This window comes from Channa argus, chromosome 5 (assembly GCF_033026475.1).
Source record: "Channa argus isolate prfri chromosome 5, Channa argus male v1.0, whole genome shotgun sequence".
NCBI classification, from domain to species: domain Eukaryota; kingdom Metazoa; phylum Chordata; class Actinopteri; order Anabantiformes; family Channidae; genus Channa; species Channa argus.
This window is the reverse complement of record NC_090201.1, coordinates 24728498-24756484: the sequence shown is the minus strand read 5'-3', so window position 1 is coordinate 24756484 and position 27987 is coordinate 24728498. Positions and strand designations below refer to the sequence as shown.

Below are 27987 nucleotides of genomic sequence, written 5' to 3'. Positions count from 1 at the left end.
ACACACACACACACACACACACACACACACCTCCGTACCTCCTCCTCTCTACGCTCTCTCTCTCAGAGTTGTTCAGACTTGACGGAGAAATGGCGGACTCTCCAAGTTTCTTCACCTCTCTCTCCGGGTTCCTTCTGATTTTATGTTTTTCCCGTGGATTCACAACTCCAGCCAACAAAAGGGCAAACCAGGAGCGATGCGCTTTCAAGGTAAAAAGCACAAAACAAAATAGATTCCGAGTTTTTTTTAACGACATTTCTTATAAGCGGCTGCTGCGTCTCAATTCTCCAAAAAGTGCAGTTGTCGCTGGTTGGTTGTGTCTTTGTGTTTTCTGGCACTTTTCTGTCCATGTAGGCTCAACTCAGTGTATTTTAGCACATAACAGCAGTGGAGTTAGAAGACACGGGTTTGTTGAGTGTGTAGTCCAGCGTGTCCTCAGGCTGCGTCCTGAAGACGTGCTACCTTCACCTGTCCGCGCAGCCGCGACTCCGGCTCCGCCAATTTGTTACGTAGAAACTCCAGTTTAAAAAGTGCCAAGTTAGAAATCGCTCACTGTTCTTCAAATGTGCAGAAATCCTAAGTGCACACCTGAACTTGATTCTAAATGAGATGGGCATCGTGTGTTATTCGGGATACTTATCATTTACCGTGGAGGCCTTTAATTCGATATATGCTTAACTTTTATGTCTGATTTAATCGATGTCCCGTTTCCCAGATCATCGATATTAATGTGAAACAAAAACGAGTGACTGGTGTAAACTTAACTCAACGTGAAGGATATTTTGTATTTGACACATGCTCAGGTAAAAAGGTTTTTTATTAACCCCAAATAAAAAAAACCTGTGATGGTAACAGTCACATTTGTCTCACTCCTACTTGTCCTCTCTTCCTATAATCAGACATTTCCTTCTTTGTAGCAAACAAATTTCTTAAAGTAGCTTTGTATTAGCTTTGTGTTTGGCTGCTTGGGGCCTATAAAATTCATTCAAGAGCACTTAATTGCAATTAACCCAAACCAGGAGTGAGTGTAAAAAAAACTCTGTATCGGGGACTTGCATATTTTCAAGAGGACTTCCACCTCTTTCCAGCTGGGTTTTGTGGTTTGGGTGAATTGCAGGTAGTAAAGATGATTTCCTGCCTTTTGTGTGTGTGTGTTGTGTAAAATCATTTGATGTGGAAAACAGGAATGGATGAGCTGACCGTTTGACGTTGCTCCTCTGTCTTTGCAATTCAGAGCAGCCATAAATGAACCATTTGGCCTGTGCCCTTTCAGATCAAACCGTGGATTTGGGAGCGTTTCAGAAACCACATTTACTTCTGCAATACGTTTTCAGATATTAAAAGACATGTTTTAGCCTGCACTAAATTAGTATTTTCAATATTGATTCAATGTGTAAACGATGCTGTGGATAAATCATTTAGCTTTTAAAAAGAGAGAATGAAATGGCAAATATCCTTTATTCAGATGTACTGTATGTGAAATTGGAAATAGAACATATTTACTTTATAAAATAAAAAAAAAAGATTAGGATTCCTGACTCAGACAGCGATGGGATGTACAGGACTTTTGGCATGATTAAAGCTCTGGTTTTTACTTCTGCTCACAATGGCCTGAGTCCAGATTAGATTATAGGTGAATGTTGGCAGTCATGTTCCAGCACTTTCAAAGTAGAGAGTGATGTCTTTGTGTGTGTGTGTGTGTGTGTGTGTGTGTGTGTGTGTGTGTGTGTGTGTGTGTGTGTGTGTGTGTGTGTGTGTGTGTGTGTGTGTGTGTGTGTCCAAAACCCAAAATTATCCAGCTTATTATCAAAAGAAAACACTGGAGAGGCTGACGCCAGATATCGTTTAGCATTTTGAAATAATTAATGATCAGGCAGAAGTATTGCTGATAAAACATTCTGTCAATAAACTAATGCAGTGTTAAGCAATAAGTCAACCCAAAGAATAATTTGGATCCAAAAATGGACACGGTACAAAGCTCGAATAAATCCAAAGGAACATGACCTACGTGGCATCTCAGAAGATTTGATGGTTTGCTTCTGAAATCTGTGTTTATTAAAAAATGTCCTTTGTGGCAACAACAACAGAACTTTTAATGTGCTATAAATGAAACTGGGGACTAGTTTTAAGCGTGTTGTTCGTGTCCTCATACGGCAAAACATATTTGCCTATTAAGGATATGTATTAGAAATAATAAAAATAAGCTCTTATAACTGTCTGTTTACCAAAGTAGAAAACATAATTCTGCCTTGTAATAAAATCCTAAGACAACCAGTTTTATGAATCAGTTCCATCAGTTTCAGAGACACAAAACTAAAATACGTTACCAAAGAAAACACAGAGATCATATAAACCTGTGGCTTCAATGAATTGAACTGGTAAAAAATGTCCCCACGTGTTGCTAATTGCAGACCTGAGTCAATTCTGCTGCTCAAATAATTAATGTGAAAGACCGAGTGTGTGTTTGCAGAGAGTAGCATTATCTGATCGCGTGTGTGTACACTCCACAGGTTTTAATTTTACTGTGTTGATAGATGACTCCTACCTGCCTTTGATGCAGAGTGTGTGTGTGTGTGTGTGTGTGTGTGTGTGTGTGTGTGTGTGTGTGTGTGTGTGTGTGTGTGTGTGTGTGTGCGCGTGCATTATCCTGGGTTCCTCACTTTGGCTTTGAAGTGTTTTCTACAGGAAGCTTCACACTGTTTACTCTGCTGAAACATTCCTTCCTGTGGCCCCACCCCCTAAAACACCAACACACACACACACACCACACTGTGCCACCTCCCCCCCCTCTGCCTCCCTGTTTCCCCTTTCTTTTCAGAAAAGCACATCAATAGCTGCTGCATCAGGGTGTGAGGACTTGCTTACCTACAGGTGTGAAGTTATTAGAGCTCTGTGTATGTGTGTGTGTGTGTGCGCCCGCGCACTCATGCATGAGATCCATAAAAGCTCCATTTTCACATGTCAGCATCATGTTTGCAAAGGGCCCTAAATTGCAGGAAAAAGTTTTTGGAAGTATAATCCTAATCCTGTATATGATGCTGATATTTTTACAAATATTTGCTACGGTGACAAAGTGTCTTATTTGTAGTCTATTCTTTCTATCATACATACCATGTTTACAGAGATGTATTATAGAATTCTGTGGCATTTTGCTGGAAAAATGAATAATTGATAAGTTAAAATGTTGACAGTGACAGACAGAAAATTGACAGACTTTTCTGTCCATCAACTAATTTAATCACCAATCATTGCTACTCTACTCGTAACTCTGGTTTATTTTCTCTCCATGATATTGGTATCCAGGGCATCAGTAGTCAGTGGTATTACCTGTCATTGAGTGACTTAGTTCTTCTACCTGCATTTCCACTGCAGAAACCGGGGTCTAAATTAAGTTCTGGGCTGTGCTTCTACCCCCTAACAACATCCCTACTACAGCAACGCTCCTGTCGATTATAGCTGGAGTGGACATTTGAATACAAATGCAGAAAATGAGTGAGAGTTGGGACAGTGAGGGGGGAGTTGTGGAACGTTACAATGCACTGATGGACCCCAGGGAAAAGAAAGTACCCAAAACTTTCTGATCCAAATCCAGCTCTCTGAGGCCTGATTAAAAACTCACAATGTGAGATCGCTCGATTTCCGTGCATGAGCAACGCGCACAGGAGGCACAGTGTAATATAAAACCTGATCTGTGGGAAACTGTTTTATTTACAGCACATCAGAGCCACGCAGCTAATAAAAGAAGGTTCAGTCACTCGACTACAACAGCAGTTGTGTTAGAGAAACGTCATCAACACGCCCATTCACTCGGTTTTAATCCTCCCACTGATTCAGCACAGAGCAGGATGCTGCTCACATGAGCTCATGCACATAATGCGGACATTGCACTGGGGGCTTGAAGGATATCATTCGGATAATGTCGGCGGCGATTCACTTGAAGACATTTTCGTTCACACATACTTTACCTGAGAAATTCCAGTGCATGTCTGAAAGGGGCTTTTTTTCCCCCCCACCTTTCTCTTCCCCTGTGCTGTAGCTCTGATGCGACACAAACAAATGGAAAATTAGAAAAGCAGCATTTTCTATCACTATTAAAATCTATAATCCAGGCTACAAAATAAGTCCAAGGTGGACGACAAATCCGGTTACTGTTCTGCTGCATGTGTACATCGAGTTCCAGTTACCAGGTTTTTTTAAGTGCATGTAAACGCCGTTCCCTGATTTACAAGAGAGAGAGAGAGCTGATTTCTCTCAGTATCCCAGTTACTAATTGCATGTAAACGCAGACCCGACGTGGGCATTTTACAACATGCCCAATATAAGAGCGTTCCACTAAATTAGCATTGCTCTCGTAGTCACAGTGGGCAGTCAATAAAAGAAGCCGAGCCTCTTACAGCCAGTTCATAGCTGATTTTTGGGGTTTTGTTTGTAATAAGCTGTTGGTCTACTTCTCTGGCACAAGGACAGTTGGTGCACTGGGGCTTTGGACAGTCAACGCAGACACAAATATTTGGCCTTCATGTGATCGACCTCAGAGTCCATACGGTAACTAGTGGACTGGGGAGTTAATGAAATTAACGTCATGGACACAGATGTGGAAATTGTGAGTGAAATTTCAGGTACAGAAGTCTGGTGAACCCGTTTTTGAACAAGTGATCTTCAATCACAAAAGTCACTGGATCTTATTAGAACCACCTCTTAATTTAACGCACTCCAGTACGTTCCCACCATCCACTATGATCTTAAGAATAAGCAGAGTAGAATTATCACCTTTGTGACGGTTGCCACTTTAAAAACGGAGAAACGATAAGATTTTAAAAGTCGAATTCCTGGCTGCTGTATTCGGATTGAGTTACATTTTACAGGTGGTCATAATGTTGTGGTTAGTGTTTGTATAATATAATAAATAGAACACCAGTTTAACTACAAGTAACCAGACTTATCTAAAATAAACGTCTTCTTCAACACACTATTAAGTTATTCCTGAACATGATGATGCTATTTCAAAATCCACAAATCAAGTTTCTGCAGAAGACCAGAAAGATAAATGGTTTAGGTCCAGTTAAAAGTCCCTCTCTGGTCAAACACATCTGCAGAAACCATCACATCTGTCTCAGTGGAGGAAGGAAATCATTCAGGGTTCCTCTCCATCCTGCTCTGGATTCCTCATCCTGCTTTTTACCTCACCCTCCTGTCATTTCGCTTTAACCATGTCACATATCCCATCATCCACCAGGGCTCCGGTGTGTTTTTGGCATCTGAGAGCCTCAGAGGGCGTCATGCCTGGGTGGACGTCCAATGTGTAACACATGTATTTGCTGGTCACTGAATCAGGCAGAAGTTAAAGGAACGAAGCTTTAGCTTCATCTCTTACACTAAACACGTCAGGAAAATGGTTTTACAGAGATAAATATGTTAGTATGTAGTTTTATTGTGTTTTTCTTAAGGAAATATCCTACACTATACCTTGGACATGGTTTAAGATTCAAAGGCAACATATGAAGGAAAAGCTTAAAGCCCTTTTTTGGATAAACACAAGCTAATTAAGAAAATTACCCAATTTTCCACACATACAGAAAATCCAGCCAAATACTGACTTTTGTAACATGCTATTGGAAAGTTAAAACAATCAGAAAACTATCTGTACATGGTAACAAGTTTTAAGCTTGTACATGAATTAAAGCAACAGATGTGTCCTGCAACAGAAATATTTCCATTGGCAGGTTTTTTATTTGCAGCGAATTTCTGCATTTGGTTGGTTTTGCGCCTGTTTTTGTTTTGTTTGTTTGTTTCTTTTTTTCACAAACTCTGTTAAATCAAAATCAGTGCCACATTTACATTTTTCCGTTCTTATTTTTATTCCTTTTTCTTTCTTTTTACTGTTATTGTTGTCAGTTTTCACGTTATTTCAGAGGGTTATTTTTTATTTCAGGGACCAACAGTTTGTATCAATTGAGTTTCTCCCATGACGGCTGCTCCATCACAAACTAATTAAAGTGCAATGATTTGTAACTACCTGTTGCTGTTGTGCATCAGAGATTTTCATGAAATGGAATCTCTCTGCTTTGGGGAAGTTTCCCTTTTGGAGTCAGAAGAATTTCTTAGAAGGTTTAGTTCACAAGGAAAAGCATCTTGTTGCTTCACCAGTGTTTGAGACCAGTGTATGAGAGAAGGTTGTACAGTGGCATTTGTTTAAGCATTTTTTAACCAGTTTATTTTTATTTTTTAGGTCAAGTTATTTGAGATTTGAATGAAGGACTAAAAGAATACATAAAGAAATGGAATAAAAAAGAGGAAAATATTAAATAAGCTACATTTAGATGTTACTGGACCTGAACCAAGCGATATAACCTAGATTTAGATTAGATTCTGACATGCAGGGCCTGACATTCTCAGACCTGCTCCTGTTTGAGTTTGAAATACAAAACCTGTGATTTCAGCAGACAAAGTTGGAGCTCTTTGTTATTAGCTTGTTAGCTCTATAAGATGCAGCATATAAACCAGACCCTTGAGTTGCTGGACAGTGTTAGCAGTTCCTTCCTGATTCCAGGTTTTGTTAGGGGGTTGAACTCCTGAGTACTGGATTGCTGGGAGAGGGTTGCGTGTTTGTAGCCTGTGGGGCACTTATGTGGCTCAGTAGGTAACTTTAGATCCAGGTCACATGACTCGGTTCTTTGTTTTCCAGATTGGACCCACAGACTGCACATGTGCATTTGGTGTCCAGTGCTGAAAGTCAGTTTTCTCTTTACAAAGAGACTCAAGAGTTTGTCCTGGTCCTTGCTCTGTAATGAGAGAGTCTTTTAAAAGCCAAGCTGTCACAGCAGGAGAGAAGTAGCTCTTCCTGGGTGAGGAGGAGGAGGAGGAGTGGCGAGGAAGAAGAGGGCGGGAGCTGGGGGGAGTCATTGAGGAGCAGTCATGCAGGAGAAGGAAGCTGCAGGTTTTGTTCCTGTGGTGGGAACTCTCTGGTTGGCTGCTCCTGAACACACACGCACACAGACAGACCCTCATACACAGCGTTACTGTGGAGCTAAATTCTCATTTTAAAGACTAAAAATACATTTCAAGACTGTTGGGTGTTAAGCTGGTGCTTTTTCGTGCGCTGGCGAACCAGAAAGGACAGAAACGCTTTCTCTGTTTTTCTTAAATAGAATTTGCAGAAAGCTTTGTGAAAGCTAAAGACTGGAGTAGATCATCTCTAGTTCATGCGACTTGCTTGCTATTTCCAAAAATGTTTGTAACTGTTCCAAATACCCACATTTAATGCGCAGCATGTACGAAAAATCTAAATCAAAATGTGTCCTTCAATCTCTGTCCAGTGATTTAGAAAAAAAAAACTGTAAACAGCCATTTTACATCAGAAAGTTCAGACTCATAACTTTGATTGTTGCACGCTACAATATGCAACATGATTTTCCTCTGCAGTTAAGTTTGAGGCATTTCACAAGTCAAAACAAACCCCCTGCTTATGACCCATGCATGTGAAATCATTTACGAACATATTCAGACCTTTAATTTGGAAACTGCAGAAGCTCCTTTGGCAGTAATTACAGCTTCCAGTCTTAGTGGGTGAGTCTCTACAAGCTTCTCACACCTGGATTTGGGCAGTTTATCCCCTTGTTCCTGACAGATCCTCTCAAGCTCCATCACTTTTGATGGAAATTGTCTGTGAATTGCCTCCTTCAGGTTTTTTCCCCACTGATGTTCTGCAGGCTTTAAGTCTGGGTTTTGGTGCCGTCACTCAGGGACAGTCAAAGGCCTTTAACTGAGGTCACTCCATGCTTGTCAGACTGTTTGCTTTGGATCAGTGTTGTGGTGAAAGGTGAACAGTCTCCCTGACCTTATAGCACATATCTACTGCTGGTACTAGCTCGACTGGGTTGCATCTGTTTGAGTTTTCATCAGGAAAAAGTTGTACCTGGTTCTTTTTTTTTTTGGCACAGCGTCACCTCCGTTAATGCTCCAACCCAGCTGGGGTGATAACACCTTCCTCTTAGGTCACGTGCACTTTTCTTTGAGCATCTGTCTGTATTCAGCTGCATTGTTCCTTTCTTCCCTGAGTCCATTAATTTGTTATTTGATGAGGTGGTGAAGCTCTCATTTCTACCGTGATCTGCTGTCTGGTGACTGACTAAAGATCTGCTGCTTTTTATATTTCTGTAGAGCAGAATTTGATAAAAGTAGATGCCCATTTGCTCCTGTTCTGCAGCAGAAAAGAACAATTGCGAGTATGAGTATAGCTTAAAACATTTTGACTCTAAAGCTAAAGTGATACCTGGTTCATCGCCACAACTAAGTTTTGATAGTTTGTAATGATAAACAGAAGCATTTTTTCCCCATTAAAACATTTTTCCTATCTAATAAAAGTAGCCAAACCTTTATCAATTTACAAGCAGCTGTTCAAAGGCTTTGTCTGAAATTGGCAAACGTATGATTTAAAGCCAGACCTATCTGATCAAAGTCTACGTGATCAAGGTTATGAATCTCTTTGGTACTTGGCAGATGATCAGTCTGCCCCAAAAGCTAGACGCTCAATACCTTAGTCTAATCCCGGTTCCCCACACACAGATCTTTCCTAGCTGTTTGTAGCTACGCTCATGGGCAGCAAGTTGATTAAAGGTCAGCTGTGAGCGTGTCCCGCGTTCTCTGTTCCACATCTGGAACTGGTCTGGTCGCCCCAAACAAAATGAGGGAGAGGAGAAGTCTGCTACGTGAACCCTGAAAGCTGTAATTGATGTAGTTCCTGTTTAATCAGATTCCTACTTCTCTTCCTCCCTCCCTCCCTCTTTCCTTCCTTACTTCCCTGCAGGCCTGGTCATTACTTCTCATCCCCCCCCCCCACTTTACTATATGTTGCCTTCTTTCTGTCTTCCTCCTTCTATCGTTTCCTCCATCTCTTATCCTTCCCTCCAGCACTGTGATTAATCATGTTCAGCGAACTGAGTCTGCAATAAACTCTTATTACCACAAGAACTGTGTGTGTGTGTGTGTGTGTGTGTGTGTGTGTGTGTGTGTGTGTGTGTGTGTGTGTGTGTGTGTGTGTGTGTGTATCTGGGGATTCCCGAGGGAAATTCTGCTCTGTCTTTTGGGTTTGGGTTTTTGTGCTTATAGATTTATAGTTCACTTCTGTTCTTTGTTGTCATTTTAAAAAGTGAACCACAGCAAAGAGTCGAACCTGTGATGCTCAGTTTGTGTGTGTGTGCTGACTGTGTGCTACATGTTCAACAGCTGCTCTTTAGTTCTTTTTTTTTTTTTACATTAAATAACAAACTCCTCTGTCTTCTTTTCACTATTTTTGCTTCTTTTCTTTTCTGTTGTTTACTGACTCAGTCTGCTCAGGCCTTAGGGGGTGTGGGTGTGTGTGTGTGTGTGTGTGTGTGTGTGTGTGTGTGTGTGTGTGTGTGTGTGTGGCGTATAATGATTGTAACTAGTGAGGAACACCTGGCGACAGGAAGGAAGAAAAAGTCTCTGTCTTTTTAAAAAGACAATCAGTTGTAAAGTATGAAAGCTTGGCTCGTGCTTGTGGGTGTTGTCACGGGCAAAGTCAACTGGTAGAAAACCTGTTTCACTTCTAAATGATCTGCAGGCCTCTGTACTGTTTTTGGTTTTCTCAGATTCAAATCGACAGTTGACAAGTAAGAACAATGTATTAAAATTGTGTGCCTGTGCAAGGTTTTATTCAAAACGGCACGTTGCCCATGAGTTTGACGTGCTGTCTAATGCTGACCACTATATTCTGTGTCAGGACTTTGTCTGAGTTGCATGTTGACAGTGGGGCTGTGCCATGTCGCATTCTCCATTCTAATTCTTCTAAAGATAAGAATTTGTAATTGAAAGTATAGAGAGTATCATACCCTTGACAGCTGAGAGAGAAACTGTAAAATCTGTGGTTCTCAGTTAAAAAACAAAAACAACCTGATCCTAGAGCTGTGTGACACGTCCACCAGTGGCTGACTTGGAGCTTTGGTTACCAAAGATGACCTGCAGTCAGAAATTTGGCATCAGATTCTCACAGTGGCTGCTTCTATGACTGATATATACAGTCTAACTGCTCGAAAAACAAATACACTGGCCAGTGTCACATGTTATCTCTGTTGCAGCCGTGTGCTCAAAAGGATTTTAACATTTCTAAAGAGCAACATCACTTTAGGCCAACTTACAAAACACAACTTGAGAGAGAAGTTAAAACTTTGACTTGGGCTACAAAAGGTGGACAAAGTAAATCACTGGGAATTTTACAATCACTGATTGTGGGAAAGTTGCAGAAATTCTCAGATGCATCCTGCCACTGAATGCACCTAATGCCTAAAAGGTGCGTATTCCTCATAGGTTAATTGTTGCACACCTCATGATTGTCTTAACAAAAAATAAAACTTTTGTCGGTTTGATATAAATATCGAGGGATTTGGTGGATTTGGTGTTTAGGGTTTGCATGCTATCTTTGTGTCTATGTGGGAATCCCACTGATGTTCCGGCTCTCTTTCAAAGTCCAAGAACATGCAGGTCAGCCCACAACCCCGTGGGGGTCTTCACTAGCTTAACCTGCAGGAAATGTTGCACTATAACCAACTTTTCTTGGGGGGTGGGGCAGAGCATGTGTCTCAGGAAGTCAGCATTTTTGTGCTGTCAGTAAAAAACGTCCCCGGATTTTAATTACCCTCCTGTTTCATGCATCCCGGGGGGCATCTGTGCACACAGCAGCATGTAAACCCCTGAAGGTCAAAGGTTGGAAGTGGAGACAAACTAAAAGCCAAATATCGAATGAAAAGGAGCATAATAAGTTAGATGTGTGTATGTGCATTTCTATGTTTGTAACAATGGTGTGAGGGATATTTTTGCCTGTCCCTCACTTCTGCAAAGGACTCATTCATGGTTCTAAGCTGATTTTTGTGTTTGCTTTAAGGGCAGAGTGTCTTCACAAGTGTATAATCACAAACAGACGTGTATAGATGGTTGTTAGGATACAATGGCTGCTAACAAGCATGGCACGCATTCTGTAACACTCACAATGGGGGGTCTTTTGGATTGCACTTAGGTGTGTGTGTGTGTGTGTGTGTGTGTGTGTGTGTGTGTGTGTGCGCACCCAGGCAGGCAACATGAAAACCAGGTCACACTGTAAAACTGAAACATGCCTCATGAGAATCTTTGTGTCAGGACACGGAAAAAGGTTTTATTGTATTGTAGCTCATAACAGAGTTGGTGTTTACGCCTCCGCTTATCGCAGCATTAATCATGTGATACTGTATCTGCTGTCTTTTGTGTGAAATAAAGCTCCTGGGTGGAGCTAGGGAGAACATCATGGTCCTGTCAGGTCCCTCACTGAGTGCAGTTACCTGTAGTTAACTAACCAGGTTACAGTCATCTTTCTTCAGCCTGCTTATGTTTTCACTGTGAAATGAGAAACCTGATGAAATGCACCACTTAACCTGACATACATAATAAATTCTTGATGAGTAAAGCACCTGAAGTGTTAACAAGAGGATAATAGTTGTGTTTTGGTGCCTCCTCATTCTGAATAAATTATTTTAGAGTTCCATCTTTAGGATATGCCATTTATTCATAGTGTGGCGTCATTTACGGTGAAGCTAAAGTGGGTGCGGTTACTTCTGGTGAGTCTGCTGAGCTTTGAGTCGCCATCAGTTGGCTGCACATTTATCACTATTTCATATTTTATTATCTGTTTTTTTTTACACACACACACATTTTTTTTGTTTTGCCCCTTAGTCCTAATCAATCCGGATTGACCAAATTTCCTTTTTACATCATTGATTATCAATGAGGGATTCAACATTACAAGGCTCACTTGGTCTTCATGTGTTTGGTTTTTCTTCCTTCCTAACCGACCAACAAGTTACTGATGCGTGCTTCCTGTCAATAGTGAAACAAATCATTACATGCATCCCCAGTTGGAATGACAGAACGAAGTAGTACCTTTATTAGCGTATTGGGAGCTTTTTTTAAAAGATGTTTTCTTTCCCTCTCAGGTGCAGTCTGGTTCAGATGGAGGTCACAGATTGGCCGTCACCTTCAGAGCTGACAGTGAGTTTTTCCTCTTTAATTTGAATTTTCAGACTGTTTCTGTGCCCAACCCTGGATTCTCTGCTGTTTTTAAATGATTGTCCAAAGGTGAAACTTTCCATATAACCTCATATTTTAGTATGAAACTCAACACTTGATTGTGATTCCTGTCGCTCAGCACGAAAACCTGCCTCACCCCGTCACCTCCACCCCCATCACTCTCATCCTCCTCGCTTTCTTTTGTTCTTTTCTCTCCAAAAGTCAAGTTTCTGAGCCGTAGCCGATCCCTGCCTCCTGCCTTTGTCCGTGACCATGAGCGAGAAGCACTTTCAGATGGTGTGTGTGTGTGTGTGTGTGTGTGTGTGTGTGTGTGTGGTTTTCAGGCTCTCCCTATAGAAAACTGCAATTTAGTTTTAAAAGTTTTTGTCTTTCCATGTAAAGCAAAGAGAAACATAAATAACAGTGTAGTAAGACTCAAGAGGTCTTCTTGTTTTATGGGAATAATTTATTTATGACTGTATTTTGAGCTGCTAGCCTATGGATCAACCAGAAAAGACTAAAGGAACATGTTGACATGAACATCCTTATTGTTGTAGGCTTGAAGTCTATTTTGAAAAATACTATTTAAAAAGAAAAAAATCTTTATTTTTAACAAATTATTGCACCTATAGAACAATGTGTTCCCATAAAAATCACAATTAGGGCTTCTGCTAATATTTATGTCCATTAGTGATATGAAATTGTGCTAAAAAAAAATGAATATCAACATCCTAAAGCTGAACCATATGTGTTGAGTTGTTTCTTGTCTCAATCCAAAAACAATAAAACATTAACTTGACCTTCACATTTAATTATTAACCTTTACATTGTTTTTACAGTGATAAACATGGTCTCATCCTTATGTCTGACAGATGCTCTTTTTGAATCTGGCCTGTTGCTGATTATTAGTTGTAAGATGTTACACCTGCAGTTTTTTTTCTTTGTAGCCCCTGACTTTGTAAATAATAAAGCTTGTAAATAATATTAGAAAAGTTGAAACATATTCTTAACCGCAGGAACCAGAATATAATCAAACATTAAATTGTGAAATTCCCAGAGATCTTCACCTTTTACTTTGGACTCAGCTACACAAGCTGTTTCCCCCAAACTTTATGCTAATTTCTTTTTACTGTACAGACATGATCCAAATCTAAAGTTTCAAACATTTCTTTTAAATACATCATACTATCATATATATTCAGCACATGGCTCCCACTGAATCACCAAACCTAAACCTTCCTTTTGTGTCTGTATGTGATTCATTTTCATTAATCTGGTCCTAAACATATTCTTTCACCGGTAGGTCAGGGGTCAGAAGGTCACATGAGTCTGGAATGATGACGCGAAACCCACATTTTTTAAGCCAGAGTGAAGCTTTGAGATGTTTTAGCATGACAATCAGAGCTGTGTGTGCGTGTGCATGACACACCTCACTGCTTTCTTTTCTGGGAGCCTCCAGCTGTTGGAGTATGATGCAGTGATGTAACGGGGGATACAGGGAATAAAAAGCAGCAGTTGACCTTTGATCTCCAGACTTGGGTTTTAACGTTAAGTTATTATTATTTTTTTTTCTCATTTACAATTTGCTTGTGCACAACCAAAGCAAGAAGGAACTGACACTAGAAACAGTTTCCTGTGTGTCCAGAAGAGAATCCAAACAACACAAAGGTAACCCATTGTTGCCATGGTAGTAGGCTGAGGGCATACCTCACGAGATGGTGTGAGGTAACATGACGTAACATTATATTCTCTATCTTCCAAAACCTATTAAAAATCAGTGAGCCACACTGTTGCGCTAGGCATTTTCTGTTACCTGTGGCTCAGGTTTTAATTTAGCCCTTTACATCCAGGTATACTGCTGTTAAGTTGACCCTTCTTTATGGCAGCTGTGATGTTTTTACATGACTTATGACGTCTCTTTGTACTTTCATACTGTACTGGAGCTTAGTACTTCAACTTGAAGTAATATTAGGTATTATATTATAAGTAATATTGTGGCTGCCGACATCCCTGTATCACAGTAGCTTTGATGTTTAGTATAACATCCGTGTGTTACACACACACACTAACACTTGTGGTGGTTAAAGCGAGTAGTGACGCTTTCAATGGTTTTACACGACCCGGTTCCAACTGAAACGTATTGTTTGGATTTGTTTTTGTGAAGGCAGACTCTGGAGGACCACTGACATGCAGCTCCGGAGTCTGTTCAAAGTAATGCTGGGTGATGTAACATATGACTGGTTGGTTGCCAGAAAGTAGCTGACCACCTTCTTCATCTGATTTTCTCTTTCTGCTTGTATCTGTAACCTTCTCAACCTCTTTGCGTCCTAAACTGTAAACGGTACGAGAGGAAGGGCAAGAAACTCCATACTGTAGTGAACTTCTCTTTGACCCTCTTTCTTCCTTCTCTTCCTAAATAACCTCTGAAGACAAAGAGGAGCTAAAGAGGAAGAGGAGCAACAAGCTGTGACCTTCCCCTCCTCCTTATATCTTATAAAAGAGCTTTATGATGGAGGAGGAAGATGAGGAGGAAGAGGAGCGACCAGCCATGACCTCCTCCCTTAGCCCTGAACCTGACCCTGCTTTGAGGAGGAAGAGGCACAGTGACTCCTATATACCACGCTCCCTCGCCTCCTCTCAACATCCTCTCCTCTGTCCAGTCTTCATCCTCTTCTTCCTCACTTCAGTCATCTCCATCAATAGGAGGAAAGAGGAGCAGTCAGTCGTGTCTGAGCTAACGCCCCTTTTCTTTTCTACATCCTAAGTCCATCCTTTCTCCTCCGATCCCTCTTGGTTCATGGCTGGCTGCTCCTCCTCCTCCTCCTCTGTCCCTCATTGACCATTTCTTATGAGATAAAACAAGAGAAGTGTTGGGAAAACAGGGAGTTGCGGCAGCAGTAGGCTGGACGATTGAATGACTGAAGGTGTTTGTAAAGTTTTGGATGACAGACCTGTGATGTTGTAGCACATTTCTGCTGTATGCTACTGCAAGTTCACTCTTACTTTGCAGATTCATATAATAGTAGAAAATGTACCCGTGACGGAATATTTAAAACTTTACTAACAGAACATTTCTTCAATTTTCAACACTTTAACTCAAGTAAATTCTCAGAGTAATTTTCCAACAGTATGTTTTCTGTCAAATTGCTGTTGGGGAAAAAAAACTAATTGTTGAAATGTTTTAGTTGCTTCAGCTGTCTTGTAAACTTTATTGACGATTAGAAGAAAATGTGGATGCAATTGTTAGTCTTAGGCCATTATCTCTTGAGAACAAGATAATTACCTCGTTATCTCAGAAAGACACTTGATAAAAAGAAAATGATCCGGGTTATCCTGAGATAATCGCACAAATTCAAATAATTGCATTGTTTGTTTATGACCCCATGTCTGTTGCTGTTAACATTCTAATCAAATTCAGTTGTGCTATTAATTTATTTTTGCTATCATCACATCCTTACGTTTAGCTTTTTTTCATCCTCGATTTTATCACCGTTTGCTACTTGAGTTAGTTTATCGTTACTGTTCATCGGACTATGCAAACTAGCAATTTTCCACAGGATTAATGCAGTAATGAAATGAAATGTGTAATAATTTATCATCTCTCTTCATGGTCTCTATATATTTTTCTCTCTGCAGACTGTTCATTAAACTATCCGTTGGGGAAACATGTGATTCATGAGGTCACCAACGTTTCCTTTAGCCACCTGGCCTGCGATGATCAGGCCGCCGTGGTCGTCCACTGGTCTGCAAGTCCACTAGGTACCTGTCTGTCTGTTTACAAGGTTCTTCAAAGAGACACATGTGGAAAGAGGAGAGGGAAAGTGAGAGAAGGAACTGGAAAGTAAACCCTTAAAACTGCTCCAATCCCTAAGATTATACCCCGAGCAATGTGTGTGTGTCCTTTGATCAGGCCCAGAGAGAGAGAGAGGATCACATCTCACACAACAATACCACGATTTTACTGTGAAGGAATGTGTGTGTGTGTGTGTGTGTGTGTGTGTGTGTGTGTGTGTGTGTGTGTGTGTGTGTGTGTGTGTGTGTGTGTGTGTGTGTGTGTGTGTGTGTGTGTGTGTGTGTGTGTGTGTGTGTGTGTGTGTGTGTGTGTGTGTGTGTGTGTGTGTGTGTGTGTGTGTGTGTGTGTGTGTGTGTGTGTGTGTGTGTGTGTTTTCACGCTTCCTGTAAAGTGAACCTCTCTTTCACTGTGACAATACTGCCTGTTGTTTTCTCTCAGAAAAAAAACAATCCACCTATAAAAGTTGTTTTCCACCAATGTTGTGTGTCACAGTCCCGTGTAGACAGAATTCATCCATGAAAATGTCAAACTCTTTAATTAGTTCCTCTTGCTTAAAGCAGGCTGCTGAAACAAGCTGAAAGCATAGATGAAACCATGTTTGAGGCATAATGGAAAAGAAGTAGATTACTAATGCCACAGATGTTTTCCAAATCAACCAGTAGGCCGGTGTATGAGTTGTGGGTCACCTAAGTTCAGAACCACAAACTTTTTAAATATTCTAGAGAATCCAACATTTACAAAGGTACCAAACTTGTCAGGCTGAATTTTCGAGTTGCAATGATGCAAAAGACGTCTAATATATTTCCATTGGATGGAGACTTGCTTCAGTATTTTTTCACTGTAACACTTTAGGATCTAAGTATTGGAGTGGGGCTAACAGTTGCTGTTATATTTTATCCTAAACATTGAAATGAGCTTGATAAGCATGCCATAAAGAAAGATTGGGAAGAAGATACTCTCTGTGCTGTACTGTAGAGCAGAAATGATAAAGTTCCCTCAAAGATCCCCCCCCCACGTTAAAGGAGATGTTATAAAAACTGATGCACCATCATTTGAAAGGCTGCATTGTTTTTCTCTGTTGATTATCAGGTGACCTCTTGATTTCTTTCCCCCCCTGCTCCTCAGATAATCTGAATCCGCCTCTGTTACTAAGGACTGTCTCATTTTTAATGTCTGTGCACCACATGCGCCATATTTTCCTCTTTTCAACAAAACTGAAACTAAACTGTCTGTTAAAGAATCTTTCAGCAGACACGGTTTTTAGGTTTGGTTTCTTTGCAGCCATATTGAATTTCATATGTATTTTACACTGTTGGTGTGCAGATACATAAAGGAAAGATAAACAAAGCATCATGCAGACTAGTAGCTGTTATGATTTCAGCTCCAGCCACATGATAATGTCTGTACCCAATTCATTGGCAATTGATTGGATTTTTTTTTTACTTTCAGACTGATTGGAATGTATATAGTAGAAAGCTCCAAATAATAAAAAAGTACCTTTACTGCAGAAAAACCTGTTTTACTGCTCCTTTCTCGCTTTGTCTCTCCTCTCACACAGCTAATAGGAAAAACATGTTGCGTGAATGTAAAGGTGTAATTACAGGACAGATGTGTCTTCAAAGAGCAAAGTGGAGGAGGTGGAGAGTGGAGAGAAGACTGGAAAGAAAGGGACAAGTAGCTGATACAAGGATATAAAAGGAAACAAGATAGGGAAGGACCAAATGGGAGGACGGGGAACACAAACCCATAGAGGAGCAAATGGGAGGAGACAGTTGGAGATAAGAGGAAACAAGGAGAGCAGATGAAGAAACATGAACAGAACAGCAAGGTAGAGAATTAAACAAATAGAAGAGAAATTTAGAAGATGAATTGAAGGATACAAAGCCAGAGACATGAAAGCACGGCAGGGAAGAATGCAGGAAAGAAAAGAGGAATTTAAAGAGGAATAGAAGTGTAGGAAAAGAGGGAAGGAAAGGAACCTTTGAAGAATAAAAGGGGACAAGGAGAGGACAGGTGGAGATGAAGGAGTAAAGAAAACAGGAGAAGAGTAACCAGTAAGTGGTTAAGGAAGGAAACAAACAGGGAAGGAAAGGGCAAGAAAATAAATGAAACAAGTAGGGAAGAAAATGTAGAAAGTAGAAAAAAAGAGGTGATGTGAAGGAGGTAAGGAGAAGAGGAGAGAAGGAAAACAAGGAGAGAAGGATGCAGGTAACTGATTGTTAAAGGACGGTGAAGCTGAATGTCCCTTCGTGTCTCTGCAGGAATCGAACACATTAAAGGTTTCAGAGTTTATCTGGAGGACAAAAATCCTGAAGGTAAACAGTGTCAACATCTCTTCCTCAAAGACCCACGACAACTCAACTTCTCCTACAGGAACACGGTGAGACGCTCACATTAAACACGGACGGCAGCTGGTTGTTTTTATGGCGATGCCTTTTCCTGCAGTATCATGATGCTACATCTGACTCGTTAAAGACTTTTTCCTAATGATGAGTGGAAAATCTATCTAATGTAACTTGTTGATTTCTACTTTTCTCTTTATCGTCTTCTTCTCCTTTCTCCTATTTTTCTTCTTTTTTCTACTATTAATTCTATTTTTCTCTCTTTCAGTCGTTCACTGACGTGTATTGTTGTTTCCCTCACTCAGAAGCTGAGCAGTCAGCCGTTCAGCGGGTTGACCTTTGACACAGACTACATGGTTCGTATTGTTCCTTTCCCAACTCTGATGAATGAGAGCTTCTTCCCTCCATCTTTCCTCAGGACCAACTGTGAGTCTGCTGCTCTCCTCATTTAAGCTGCATCCGTGTTTACTGAATAATTAATAGTGTAGTTACTGTCAGTGAATCCACTAAGTGTGTCCAGCTTTGAAACTCAGAAAAACTCTTCGCAGATTAAAGAAACACAGTGAGTGGTAACAATGGCTGATCTACATATTTCCAATATTGCTGCAAAGCTCTGTCAGACCGTGTCCTAATCCGCTTTATTAGACAAAATTAACTGGTGCTAAATCTGCTCTGCTTCAAGCAGTGGTTCCTGTGGTGTAGTAAGTCAACTTTATTTATATAGCACGTTTCACAGATAAAATCACAAAGTGCTTTGCATAATGTAAAAAAGAGAAAATATTACAGACAATAAAACACACAACTACAACAAGGATGCAACCATAAGAGCCCAGTCAGCTTGTCTGCAGAACAGTGTCTTCAGTTGCTTTTTAAAAGAATCAGCCACACGCAGAGTCAGGGGCCGGGCGTTCCACAGTCTGGGAGCCACAGGCTGACAAGAAAGATCCCCCCCGAGTTTTAAAATGGGTTTTAGGGCCCACGAGCAGATTTTGACCCGATGACCTCGATGCTCTCGAGGAGATTAATCTGAAGAGTTACTCAATGATTAGAGGTTTTAAAGATAAATGGAAACAAATTCAGCTGCATCTTTACCTCTTTAGGGCTTTAAAAGCCGTTTTGTTATATAAACTCACCATTTCATCTCACAATTTCTTGAAGTACAAAAAAAAAAAAATTGCATTGTGCTGTGACAAGCTTTACTGAACTTTCGGAAATCTTTGCACCTGCGTCTCTGCTCCTCCTCTACCTAACAATCAACTTTTTAGTGTCATTCAGTAAGCAAGGCTGGGCCTCCTGACCCAGACATTGTGTCACCAAAATCAGCTACACAGACAAAGTAATGGGTGGTTGGCCTAACAGCTAAGTTCCTAACAGGCAAGAGTTTCTCTATTTTCTTAATCCTTGTGATGACACGTGACTCACATTACACTGAACACAGACTCAGAAAACATATGAGAAGAGCCCATGCATGATATGTACCCAAAGTATATGATACATTTAAAGATGGCAAACAGCACAGTTATTAAAGTTTAGTTGAAAGTTTGAAGATTAAAAAGTACTAATATTACTAATATATACCTTGGCACACAGCGAGGACACTGATACCAGCTGTGGAGTTTGATAAAGTGGCCTAAAATGTTTCTGAAAATGAGGCTTAAAAATGAAAACGGCTGTTTGTGTGTGTTTATCTTACAGCATGCGAAGTCCTCCTGGGATCAGACAACCTGGTTTGCAAACCATGTAAGTTCCTCAGTGTCGTCGTCATAACCAGAGCCACATGTAAACAGAGTTCGTCCAGGTGCTGATTACACAAAAGCAGCGTAGTTGGGTCTGCCTTTGATTAATTTGCATGAACAGCAAATTAAAACAGGGTCAGCAAACAGACAGGCTCCTTATTCATAACTTTTAAAAAAGGAACAAAAACGGGAATATACTGTGGACTTGTCTGTCTGATGCCGGATATTTATTTGCAGAATTTAAAGGCAATCAGTGCATGTCTGTGAGTTTGGATTGTGTCTGTCTGTGCAGACTGGAAGCCAAAGACCCTGAATGTGTCTCAGCTTGGATCGAACATACAAGTGGTGTTCGACCAGGCTCCGGCGTCCTTTGGCTTTCACTTCTACTACCTGTACTACAAACTGCGGCAGGATGGACCCTTCAAACTGGAACGCTGCAAAACAGTAAGACCCAGTATATGGTTTCGTGTGTAAGAGGCAGAGTTGCCTCTTGTTTTAAACGGTCCAATTCATACAAAATTTAGTCTGGACACGTTGAATATCAGTGTTCCTGACAGCCAGACCTCATCTCTCTTTAAAACTGTCTTCTGTCTGTCCTCGGTAACGTCAGCACCCACACGTCGACAGTCACAGTCTTCATGACGTTTTTATTGTGTTGCACTTAAAGGGGCGACTTCACCAATTTTTAACTTGCTTTCTATGATTTAAGTTTAGGGTCTAAATACATTAATGCTTTTAAACTTCCCTCTGATTTCCCTATATCAAGCTATTTGCGTGCCTCTAGCTGAAAAACTCCTTCAAATGACATCACCCTGGGGAGTTTTTCATCATTAGGAGTTCAGATGACGCCATCTGGAGGAGTTCTGGAAAAGCATTTGACCATCATTGGAAACTCCATTGTATGAGCAACAAGACGACATAATCTGAATTGAAGGTTCCTCCAAGTGATGTTTTCTGGAGGCAATTTTCAGCTAAAAGCAGAGAGATATTTTGATGTAGGAATGTCAATTGGAAATTTAATGTACTTACCCAAACTAGAACTAAAAGAAGCAAGTCTAAAATCAGTGTAGGCGACTTTTAATGCACACAGCAAAAGTGACGCACATGAAGAAAGAGCTAGAAAGAGAAGTTCAAACCTTCTCTCCTGTTTCAGATGTAATTACACAGTCTGACCAGCCGTGTTTGATGCATGTCTGGGCCTTTATGATGCTCACTGTTTAAAACATTCTTTACTTACAAAGCCACTGAGATTTGTTGATGGTAATTTGACTTTTCTACCTCAGTGGACAAAGCACATGCCATTTACCTCTTGCACACCCTGTAACATGAAACGACGTGACGCTAGCAGTACGCTGAGATGAGTTTTTCACATTTTAATAAATTTTTCTGTGCACAGGATGCAAACCAGCCCCGAACAACATGTGTCCTCCAGGATCTCACTCCAGGGACTTACACTATAGAGGTACATACATGCAAAGCAGAGCTAGGCTCCATTTATACACCATACTGGGATCACCGAGCCACAGTTTAATCATGTTTTAGTTTTGAATGTATATGTTAATACATTTAATTTAGACATTTCTGACTATTGTTTTTGCTCTCCATTTCTTCATTTGCATTGTTTCTGCTTTTCTATGTCAGTTGAGAGACGACAGCAACACGACCAGGATGCAGACTCAGTACCACTTCAGCCAGGGTGAGACAGACGCACACACAATATCAGAGTCATTAGCCACTTATAATTATTATCATTATTGATTCATTTGTTGTATTGAATAAACAATAAACTGTTTGAGCTATTAAATATGTCAATTGTAGGACGAAGGCTCATTCTCTCAGCCTAAAGTGTTTTGTTTTGTCCACACATTGTTGATTTATTGGTCATATTACATGATTCTTGCAAAAGCAGCATGGGTATTAATTAATATTGTTTTGTTTGTTTTTTGCTTGTTCTACTGTGTTTGAGATTGTCTAATGGCACGTTTCCTAAATCCTTCTACATCCTTTAGCTTAGGCAAAAACACTTGTGTGCAAAAAATTGAAAGTCTGAATATTTCCAAAAGTGACAGCGTAGTGGTCACATTCATAGCGCTCATTCTCATTCTGGGTGTGTTTGTTTCTTCCTTCAGTCCACTCCCCATGGGCGGGACCTATCCGTGCCATGGCCATCACAGTGCCTCTGGTCATCATGTCTGCCTTTGCCACTCTCTTCACTGTTATGTGTCGCAATAAGCAGCAAGGTGGGGGCACAAATTGTTGTTGAGATTGCACTTATTCACTATGAATCTCCGTACGATTTACAGCCTCACAGGCCTTTTAGTCTTCGTTTTTGGGCGTTAGAATTCAAAGTATTGGAAAAAGGTTATAGGGATTAAAAGTGAAAATGTTTTCACAAATAATGCCATGAATAGTTTTTTGTTTTTTTTAAATCAGTTCCCTTCAATGCAGTAAAAATTAGTGGACCACCCTCGGTCTAACAGCATCAATTCTCCTCGGTTCACATGCACTGATTTTCTAGTTTGGCTCGTTGGCAGGTGTGTTGCTCCAAGCATCGTGATTGAGACATTGTTTCGATGCATTAACCCGTATTTTCCGTTTTTGCTCTGCTAGAAAACATTTACAGCCAGTTGGATGAGGAGAGCAGTGACTCATCCAATCAGAGTGCAGCTCTGAACACAGAGCGGCCGTGGCCCCGACCCAAAGTCTTCATTTGTTACTCCAACAGAGATTGTCCAAAACACACCAGCGTCATCCAGAGCTTTGCATACTTCCTGCAGGACTTCTGCAACTGTGAGGTGAGCAGGTTATACACAGACCGCCGGATAATAAGTGGATCACAAGGAGGAAAAATAATATAAACCTAAGATGTCTCTTTTCAAAATAAAGGTTGTGTTGGATCTGTGGGAACACCTGGAGATGTGCAAGGAAGGTCAGATGTCGTGGCTCAGCAGACAGCTGGATGAAGCCAACTTCATCATCATTGTCTGTTCCAAAGGCCTACGGTAGGGTATTGTCCTCGACTGTGTGTCTGGAAATATGAACAGATATTTTGAAAATGTCATCAGCTGCCACTAGATGTTGCTAAAGCACTCTGGTTTTACAGCAGGTATCGACTGCTTTAAAATGATTTCATATTAAAGTGTGCAGTGTTAGTCTTGAAGGCCTTTGTCTTATTGGTCATTACTACCTGTACCTATGTCCTCAGTATCCTATGTCCAATGTACCTTCCTTCCTATACGCCATCTTTTGTTTCCTTTCTAGTATTACCTTGTATTCTCGTTGTTACTGTTACTTTATTTATTTTCCTCGAAGTTTTCCTTTGTACTCTGCTCTTTTTTTAGTCCTTTTTGCACTTTAACTGTCTTGTCGTTTTTTTCCAAAGAGAAAAAAAAATAAATGTAGTTGCTTATTATTCACTGAGATAATTGCACTTTAAGGTTCAACTGAAAATATGCCAAGTTACTGCCAGGTTGCAGTATCCCATCATCTCTTATGTGCTGCTCCCTGAAATTTTAAATCTTCTAAACTACGACATGAGCCGCCTTCCTCTCTTGTTTTGTCTTTTGATTGTTCTGTTGCTCAGCTCACTTCTTTTTCTGCAGCTACTTTGTGGAGAAGAAAAGCCGTAGAGGGAAGACCCCCGTCAGCCGGCGAAGCAGCAGCAGCAGCAGCTCTCAGATTGCTGGATCGGGCAGTGATCTGTTTATTGTAGGTGTGGCCATGATTGCTGAGAAGCTGAGGATGGCAAAACAGAGGAAGGAGGACGAAGCTCAGGAGCTGAACCGCTACATGACTGTTTACTTTGATTATTCAACAGAAAACGACATCCCCACCATCCTCAGTCTGGCTCCAAGGTAAATACAATGCTATGTACAAAATAACAAAAACCTGCAGCTCTGGTTAAAATCAGGAAAATCCTTAGAAGTTTTTTCAGTAATATTTCAGTAATTATTATTATTTGCTTATGGCTTATATTATAATCTGTCTGACTTTTTTTTATCATGTGCTTAGGTTCACGTTGATGGACCAGCTGCCTCAGCTCTTCAGTCGGCTCCACTCCAGTCTGGCTGACCGTGAGCAGCAGCCTCTCAACATTTCCAGGAGGAACTACTTCAGAAGTAAGTCTGGACGCTCGCTCTACGTTGCCATCTGCAACATGCACCAGCACATCAGCCAGAACCCTGACTGGTTCGAGAAGCAGCTGGCACCTGCAGGAGGTTCTTCAGCCTCCCCCTCCAAACACGCCGTCCCATCTCCAAGCCCTCCTCCAAAACCTCTCCGCTTCTCCTCGTCATCTCAGCCCGAACAGAAGAGCGACTCCAACTTGGTGCTGAATAAGGTGTTGGTGAGGACACCGTCACTGCAGAGCAGGGAAGGAGAAGCGAGGAGGAACATGCTGATGCTGGCCCCCAGCTCCAGTCCAAGCCTCGTTCACCGCCTCAGCCACAGTCCTGGTCCTTGTCCTAGTCCAGACCTGCCACACTGCAATCTGTCCATGCTAGGACCCACTTCAAGGTAAAGCAAGGTGTAATACTGGGATCTGCCAAAAATAGATTTAATTCCAAAATCGTGTGTTGATGTTGAAGAACGTTTTCAGGTGTGTCTTGATCCCTTTGTAGTTGTGACTCTAATCACCTTTTGGCAGGTCTAAATTATCATGACATATGAGCTATGAGCCAGCAGCAAATTTAATCAAATCTAAATATTCTATATTATGAATTAAAAACATATTCTTGTTGTTCCTATTTAGTTTACATTCAGTAACACATTTCCAGTGCCCGTAAAATGATGTAAGGGTGAAAGAGTCCTCTGCGCACAGAAATTGGTTTTAACAAATTAAAGTTGAGGAAGTCAAACGTTGTGTAGCACCCGACTCCAAACGTTAGTAGTTACAAAGCAGAGACTCTGATACAGAAGTGAGAATCAAATGAACTGTGACATACAGTAGCATCAGTAGTCGATGTCAAATAACATACACAAAATACAGATGCATTGGATGCTCTTTACTTGTTTAGTAAGCGCTTTATCTGTAGAAGGACACACAACAGATAACGATACTGCGTAGATTCTGCCTTTACCAAAGAATCTTTGGTGCATGAAGCCCATTATATTTTCTGTGTAACTCTAAACTTTGCATCGAACCCACATCTCTGCTGTTAAACAAAAAGTACTGTTTGGTTCTTCCTTTGTGGTGAAGGTCAGTTTCCGTGCACTGACTCCATTAAACCGGGGACATCCTTGACATCACATGCTTGTTAAAGTGAAAAATGTTTCTACTTCACATAGGGTAACATGAGGTCACATGCTGCTTCTCTTCTGCTCCCTCAGGTCCATTTCTGGAATATCTGGACTTCTACCTGAAGAATCTTCCTCCTCATCCTCCTCTGCCTCAGCTCCTTCCATCCTTCAGAATGACGAGTTCTCTTCTGTCCCTGTCCAAGCAGACGAGGGCTGTCCCTCCCTGCCAGAGGTCCCGCCTCCTCGTGATTCGGGCATTTACGATTCATCCGTCCCTTCCTCAGAGCTTTCTATTCCCTTGATGGAGGGACTGTCACATGACCACGCCGACTCCTCCTCCCTGGCTGAAAGTGAATCATCTTCTTCTGGGCTGGGTAAGTCTGTTGTCTTTTTATGACTAAATTATTTAATGATGCCAGATTTTGCATTTTAATTTGCTGTGACAACTTCCCTTCGTAATTTTAAACAAAGGCCGAATGATGACTGTAATGCTTTTATATCATGTAGGTTACCTGCGTTTAGGCATGAAGCTGAAAGTGATCTTCAGCTCGTACAAAATGGAGAACAGTTTTTAAAAAGATTTTACTGAACACCTTGAAAGCTCTTCATGTTTTTCCTCTTGGCCACACATACTGCTGGTCTGTTCGTTCTCAAGAAGCCAGAGCAACCTCAGATCCTCAGGCAGGAACCTTCTGGCTCTACCTAAGATGCAGCTCTAGACTAAAGGGGACTTTTTCATTCAGGGCCCCATAGCTCTGGAACCCTCTGCCTGAGGATCTGACATGGTTTCAGTGAAATCTTTTTAAAAAATTCTCTTTTATAAAGGCCTCTACTTCGCTGTGTAAGATTTGTGACTTTGTCTTAAAGAGGGCTGTATAAATGAAGTTATTATTAACTGAAAATGAAGGGGGTCATTCACACCGGGCCGTGTGTCTTTCAGGGGACGAGGAGCCTCCTGCTGTCACGTCACTCCGTTGCAGCACTGCCACAGTTTGCAAAGCCGAGCTGCACCACCACCTAGAGCACAGTGATGGACTCACTCCTGTAGCATCGTTGTAGTGGATGCCCAGAGCCAATGAAAAGAGGACCTACCTAGTGATGTCATCACAGATCCATTTGTGTATTGGTTTTGGACCTGAACCTGTTCTCTGAAGCTCTTCGTTCCAACATTGTGGAAATATACTCTGAAAAATCCTCAGTACTAATTACAGTAATCACTGAGTTCTAGATCTCTAGTCCTTGGCCACTTGGTAACCAATGTGTTCTAAAACACTGGACAAATGGAGTTCGCCAATATTACACCCAGGTAACTACGGTAACCCACTGCCTCTAGGACAATAGTACCTAATAACCAAAGTACTTGGTTCAGCCCACTGTTTTTCTCACCTGGAGGACTGTTAAAGGACTACATCTCCAGATGCAGGCAGAACAGACCAGTTCAAACCAAAGACTGCATCCCGATCGGTTGGCCGACAGCTGATGATGAGGTGATGTTGAAGCAGACTGCTTGCTTAGGCTCTTTGTGATGCGCAAAGACAGAAGATTTTGAAAGTATGGACACATTAATAATACTTTTCAACACTTTTTTTAATTATTCTCAACAGCAAATACAAACTTAATGCTTTGAAGAAAATCCCATATTTATGATTAAAGGCTATCCTTTAAAAAATGCCCTTTTTTCATTTAATTAGCATTTTTATACCTGAGTGTAATGAGTCTTTCTCATTACAAAGATTAATTCTCTACTACTGTTAGTAACAGAGCATTTTATCAATATTCATATTTAATGAGGGCAGAGTGCTCAGCTCTATATTTTAATGTGTTTTCAACATTGAAATGTTCTCTAAATGTTTAACAGTGACTTCTCCTGAAAGCAGCAGGTGACATAATGACCAAAGCTCAGTCATAAATAATTATGCTCCACTAACATGTGCTATACTGTACATGCTATACTGTAGTGGGAGCGTTGGGTGACTTGTGTCAAAAAATATATTTTAAATCACACGTTTAGAACATACATTTCTAAATCATTTGGTTGGTGGCACTACTCCCACAACAGCATGTTAAATTGTGTGGTTACATTGCTGAGCTTATGGTTACGTACAAGTATTGAGTTTTATTGTTACATTTATAATTATACATGTTATAATGCTTTGTAATACCTTTCTAATATTGTTGCATGACGCAACGGACACAACAAAGCGCATTATGAAACTGAACCACTTTAAAGATTACTGACTCCTGAAGAAGGATCATTGATGTTAAAAATACACAGGAACGTGTGATTACTAAGTCAAAATTCTCACACTGCAAGTCCTAATTTTGACTTGATGAGGGAATGTTTCTGTACTTTTTAATGGCATAATTAAACCGTTTTCAATGGCTTTTAGAGGTCTTTTTTTTTTTTTTTTATTCCTAACTTTTCCTGGTGGAAAGGTTCCATACATTTATTATTGCTTCCATGACTGTATTTCATTCAAAGGACCCGATCACTTTAAGTTAGTAGTTTTTTTTCATCAGTAGCTGCAGTGGTTTTGTTTCATAAAGTTTTTTTTTTTTTTTTTTTTTTAATTTTCTGGCTCAAATGTTTGAGTTGCTGCTGGAAGCAGAGCCTCTGGGTAATCTGCAGGTTGGAGTTTGTTTAAAGAGAAATTTTGGCAATTCCTATTTGTATTTTTTGTACTTTTTTTTTTTTTTTGAAAATGTCTGTTCTGGTTTAAGATTTGTATAGCTAGACTGTTTTCCTAAATTTTCTACATTTTATAGAAATGTACTGTTTTATAGTACCGTTAATGTAGGAAAGAAATAAATTCATCTAATGACA

General features: G+C 40.6%; 1 protein-coding gene across 1 annotated transcript; it reads left to right on the top strand.

The window, feature by feature from the left end:
* The first annotated feature begins 53 nt into the window (after nt 1-53).
* il17rd (interleukin 17 receptor D) lies at nt 54-27987 on the top strand. The gene is made up of 16 exons (XM_067505626.1): nt 54-209; nt 11982-12036; nt 15691-15813; nt 18109-18227; nt 18495-18615; nt 19885-19929; nt 20218-20369; nt 21322-21387; nt 21567-21621; nt 22055-22165; nt 22536-22720; nt 22812-22927; nt 23528-23779; nt 23937-24440; nt 25254-25537; nt 26104-27987. The coding sequence occupies exons 1-16, from the start codon at nt 90-92 to the stop codon at nt 26220-26222; spliced, it is 2427 nt and encodes an 808-aa protein (XP_067361727.1). The 5' UTR covers nt 54-89; the 3' UTR covers nt 26223-27987.

Excerpts from the sequence above, each read along its gene's own strand:
- il17rd (XM_067505626.1), top strand. The coding sequence starts at position 90 with ATGGCGGACTCTCCAAGTTTCTTCACCTCTCTCTCCGGGTTCCTTCTG. Across the intron at positions 22,928-23,527 it reads GTCTGTTCCAAAGGCCTACG|CTACTTTGTGGAGAAGAAAA; the intron begins GTAGGGTATTGT and ends CTTTTTCTGCAG. Across the intron at positions 23,780-23,936 it reads ATCCTCAGTCTGGCTCCAAG|GTTCACGTTGATGGACCAGC; the intron begins GTAAATACAATG and ends TCATGTGCTTAG.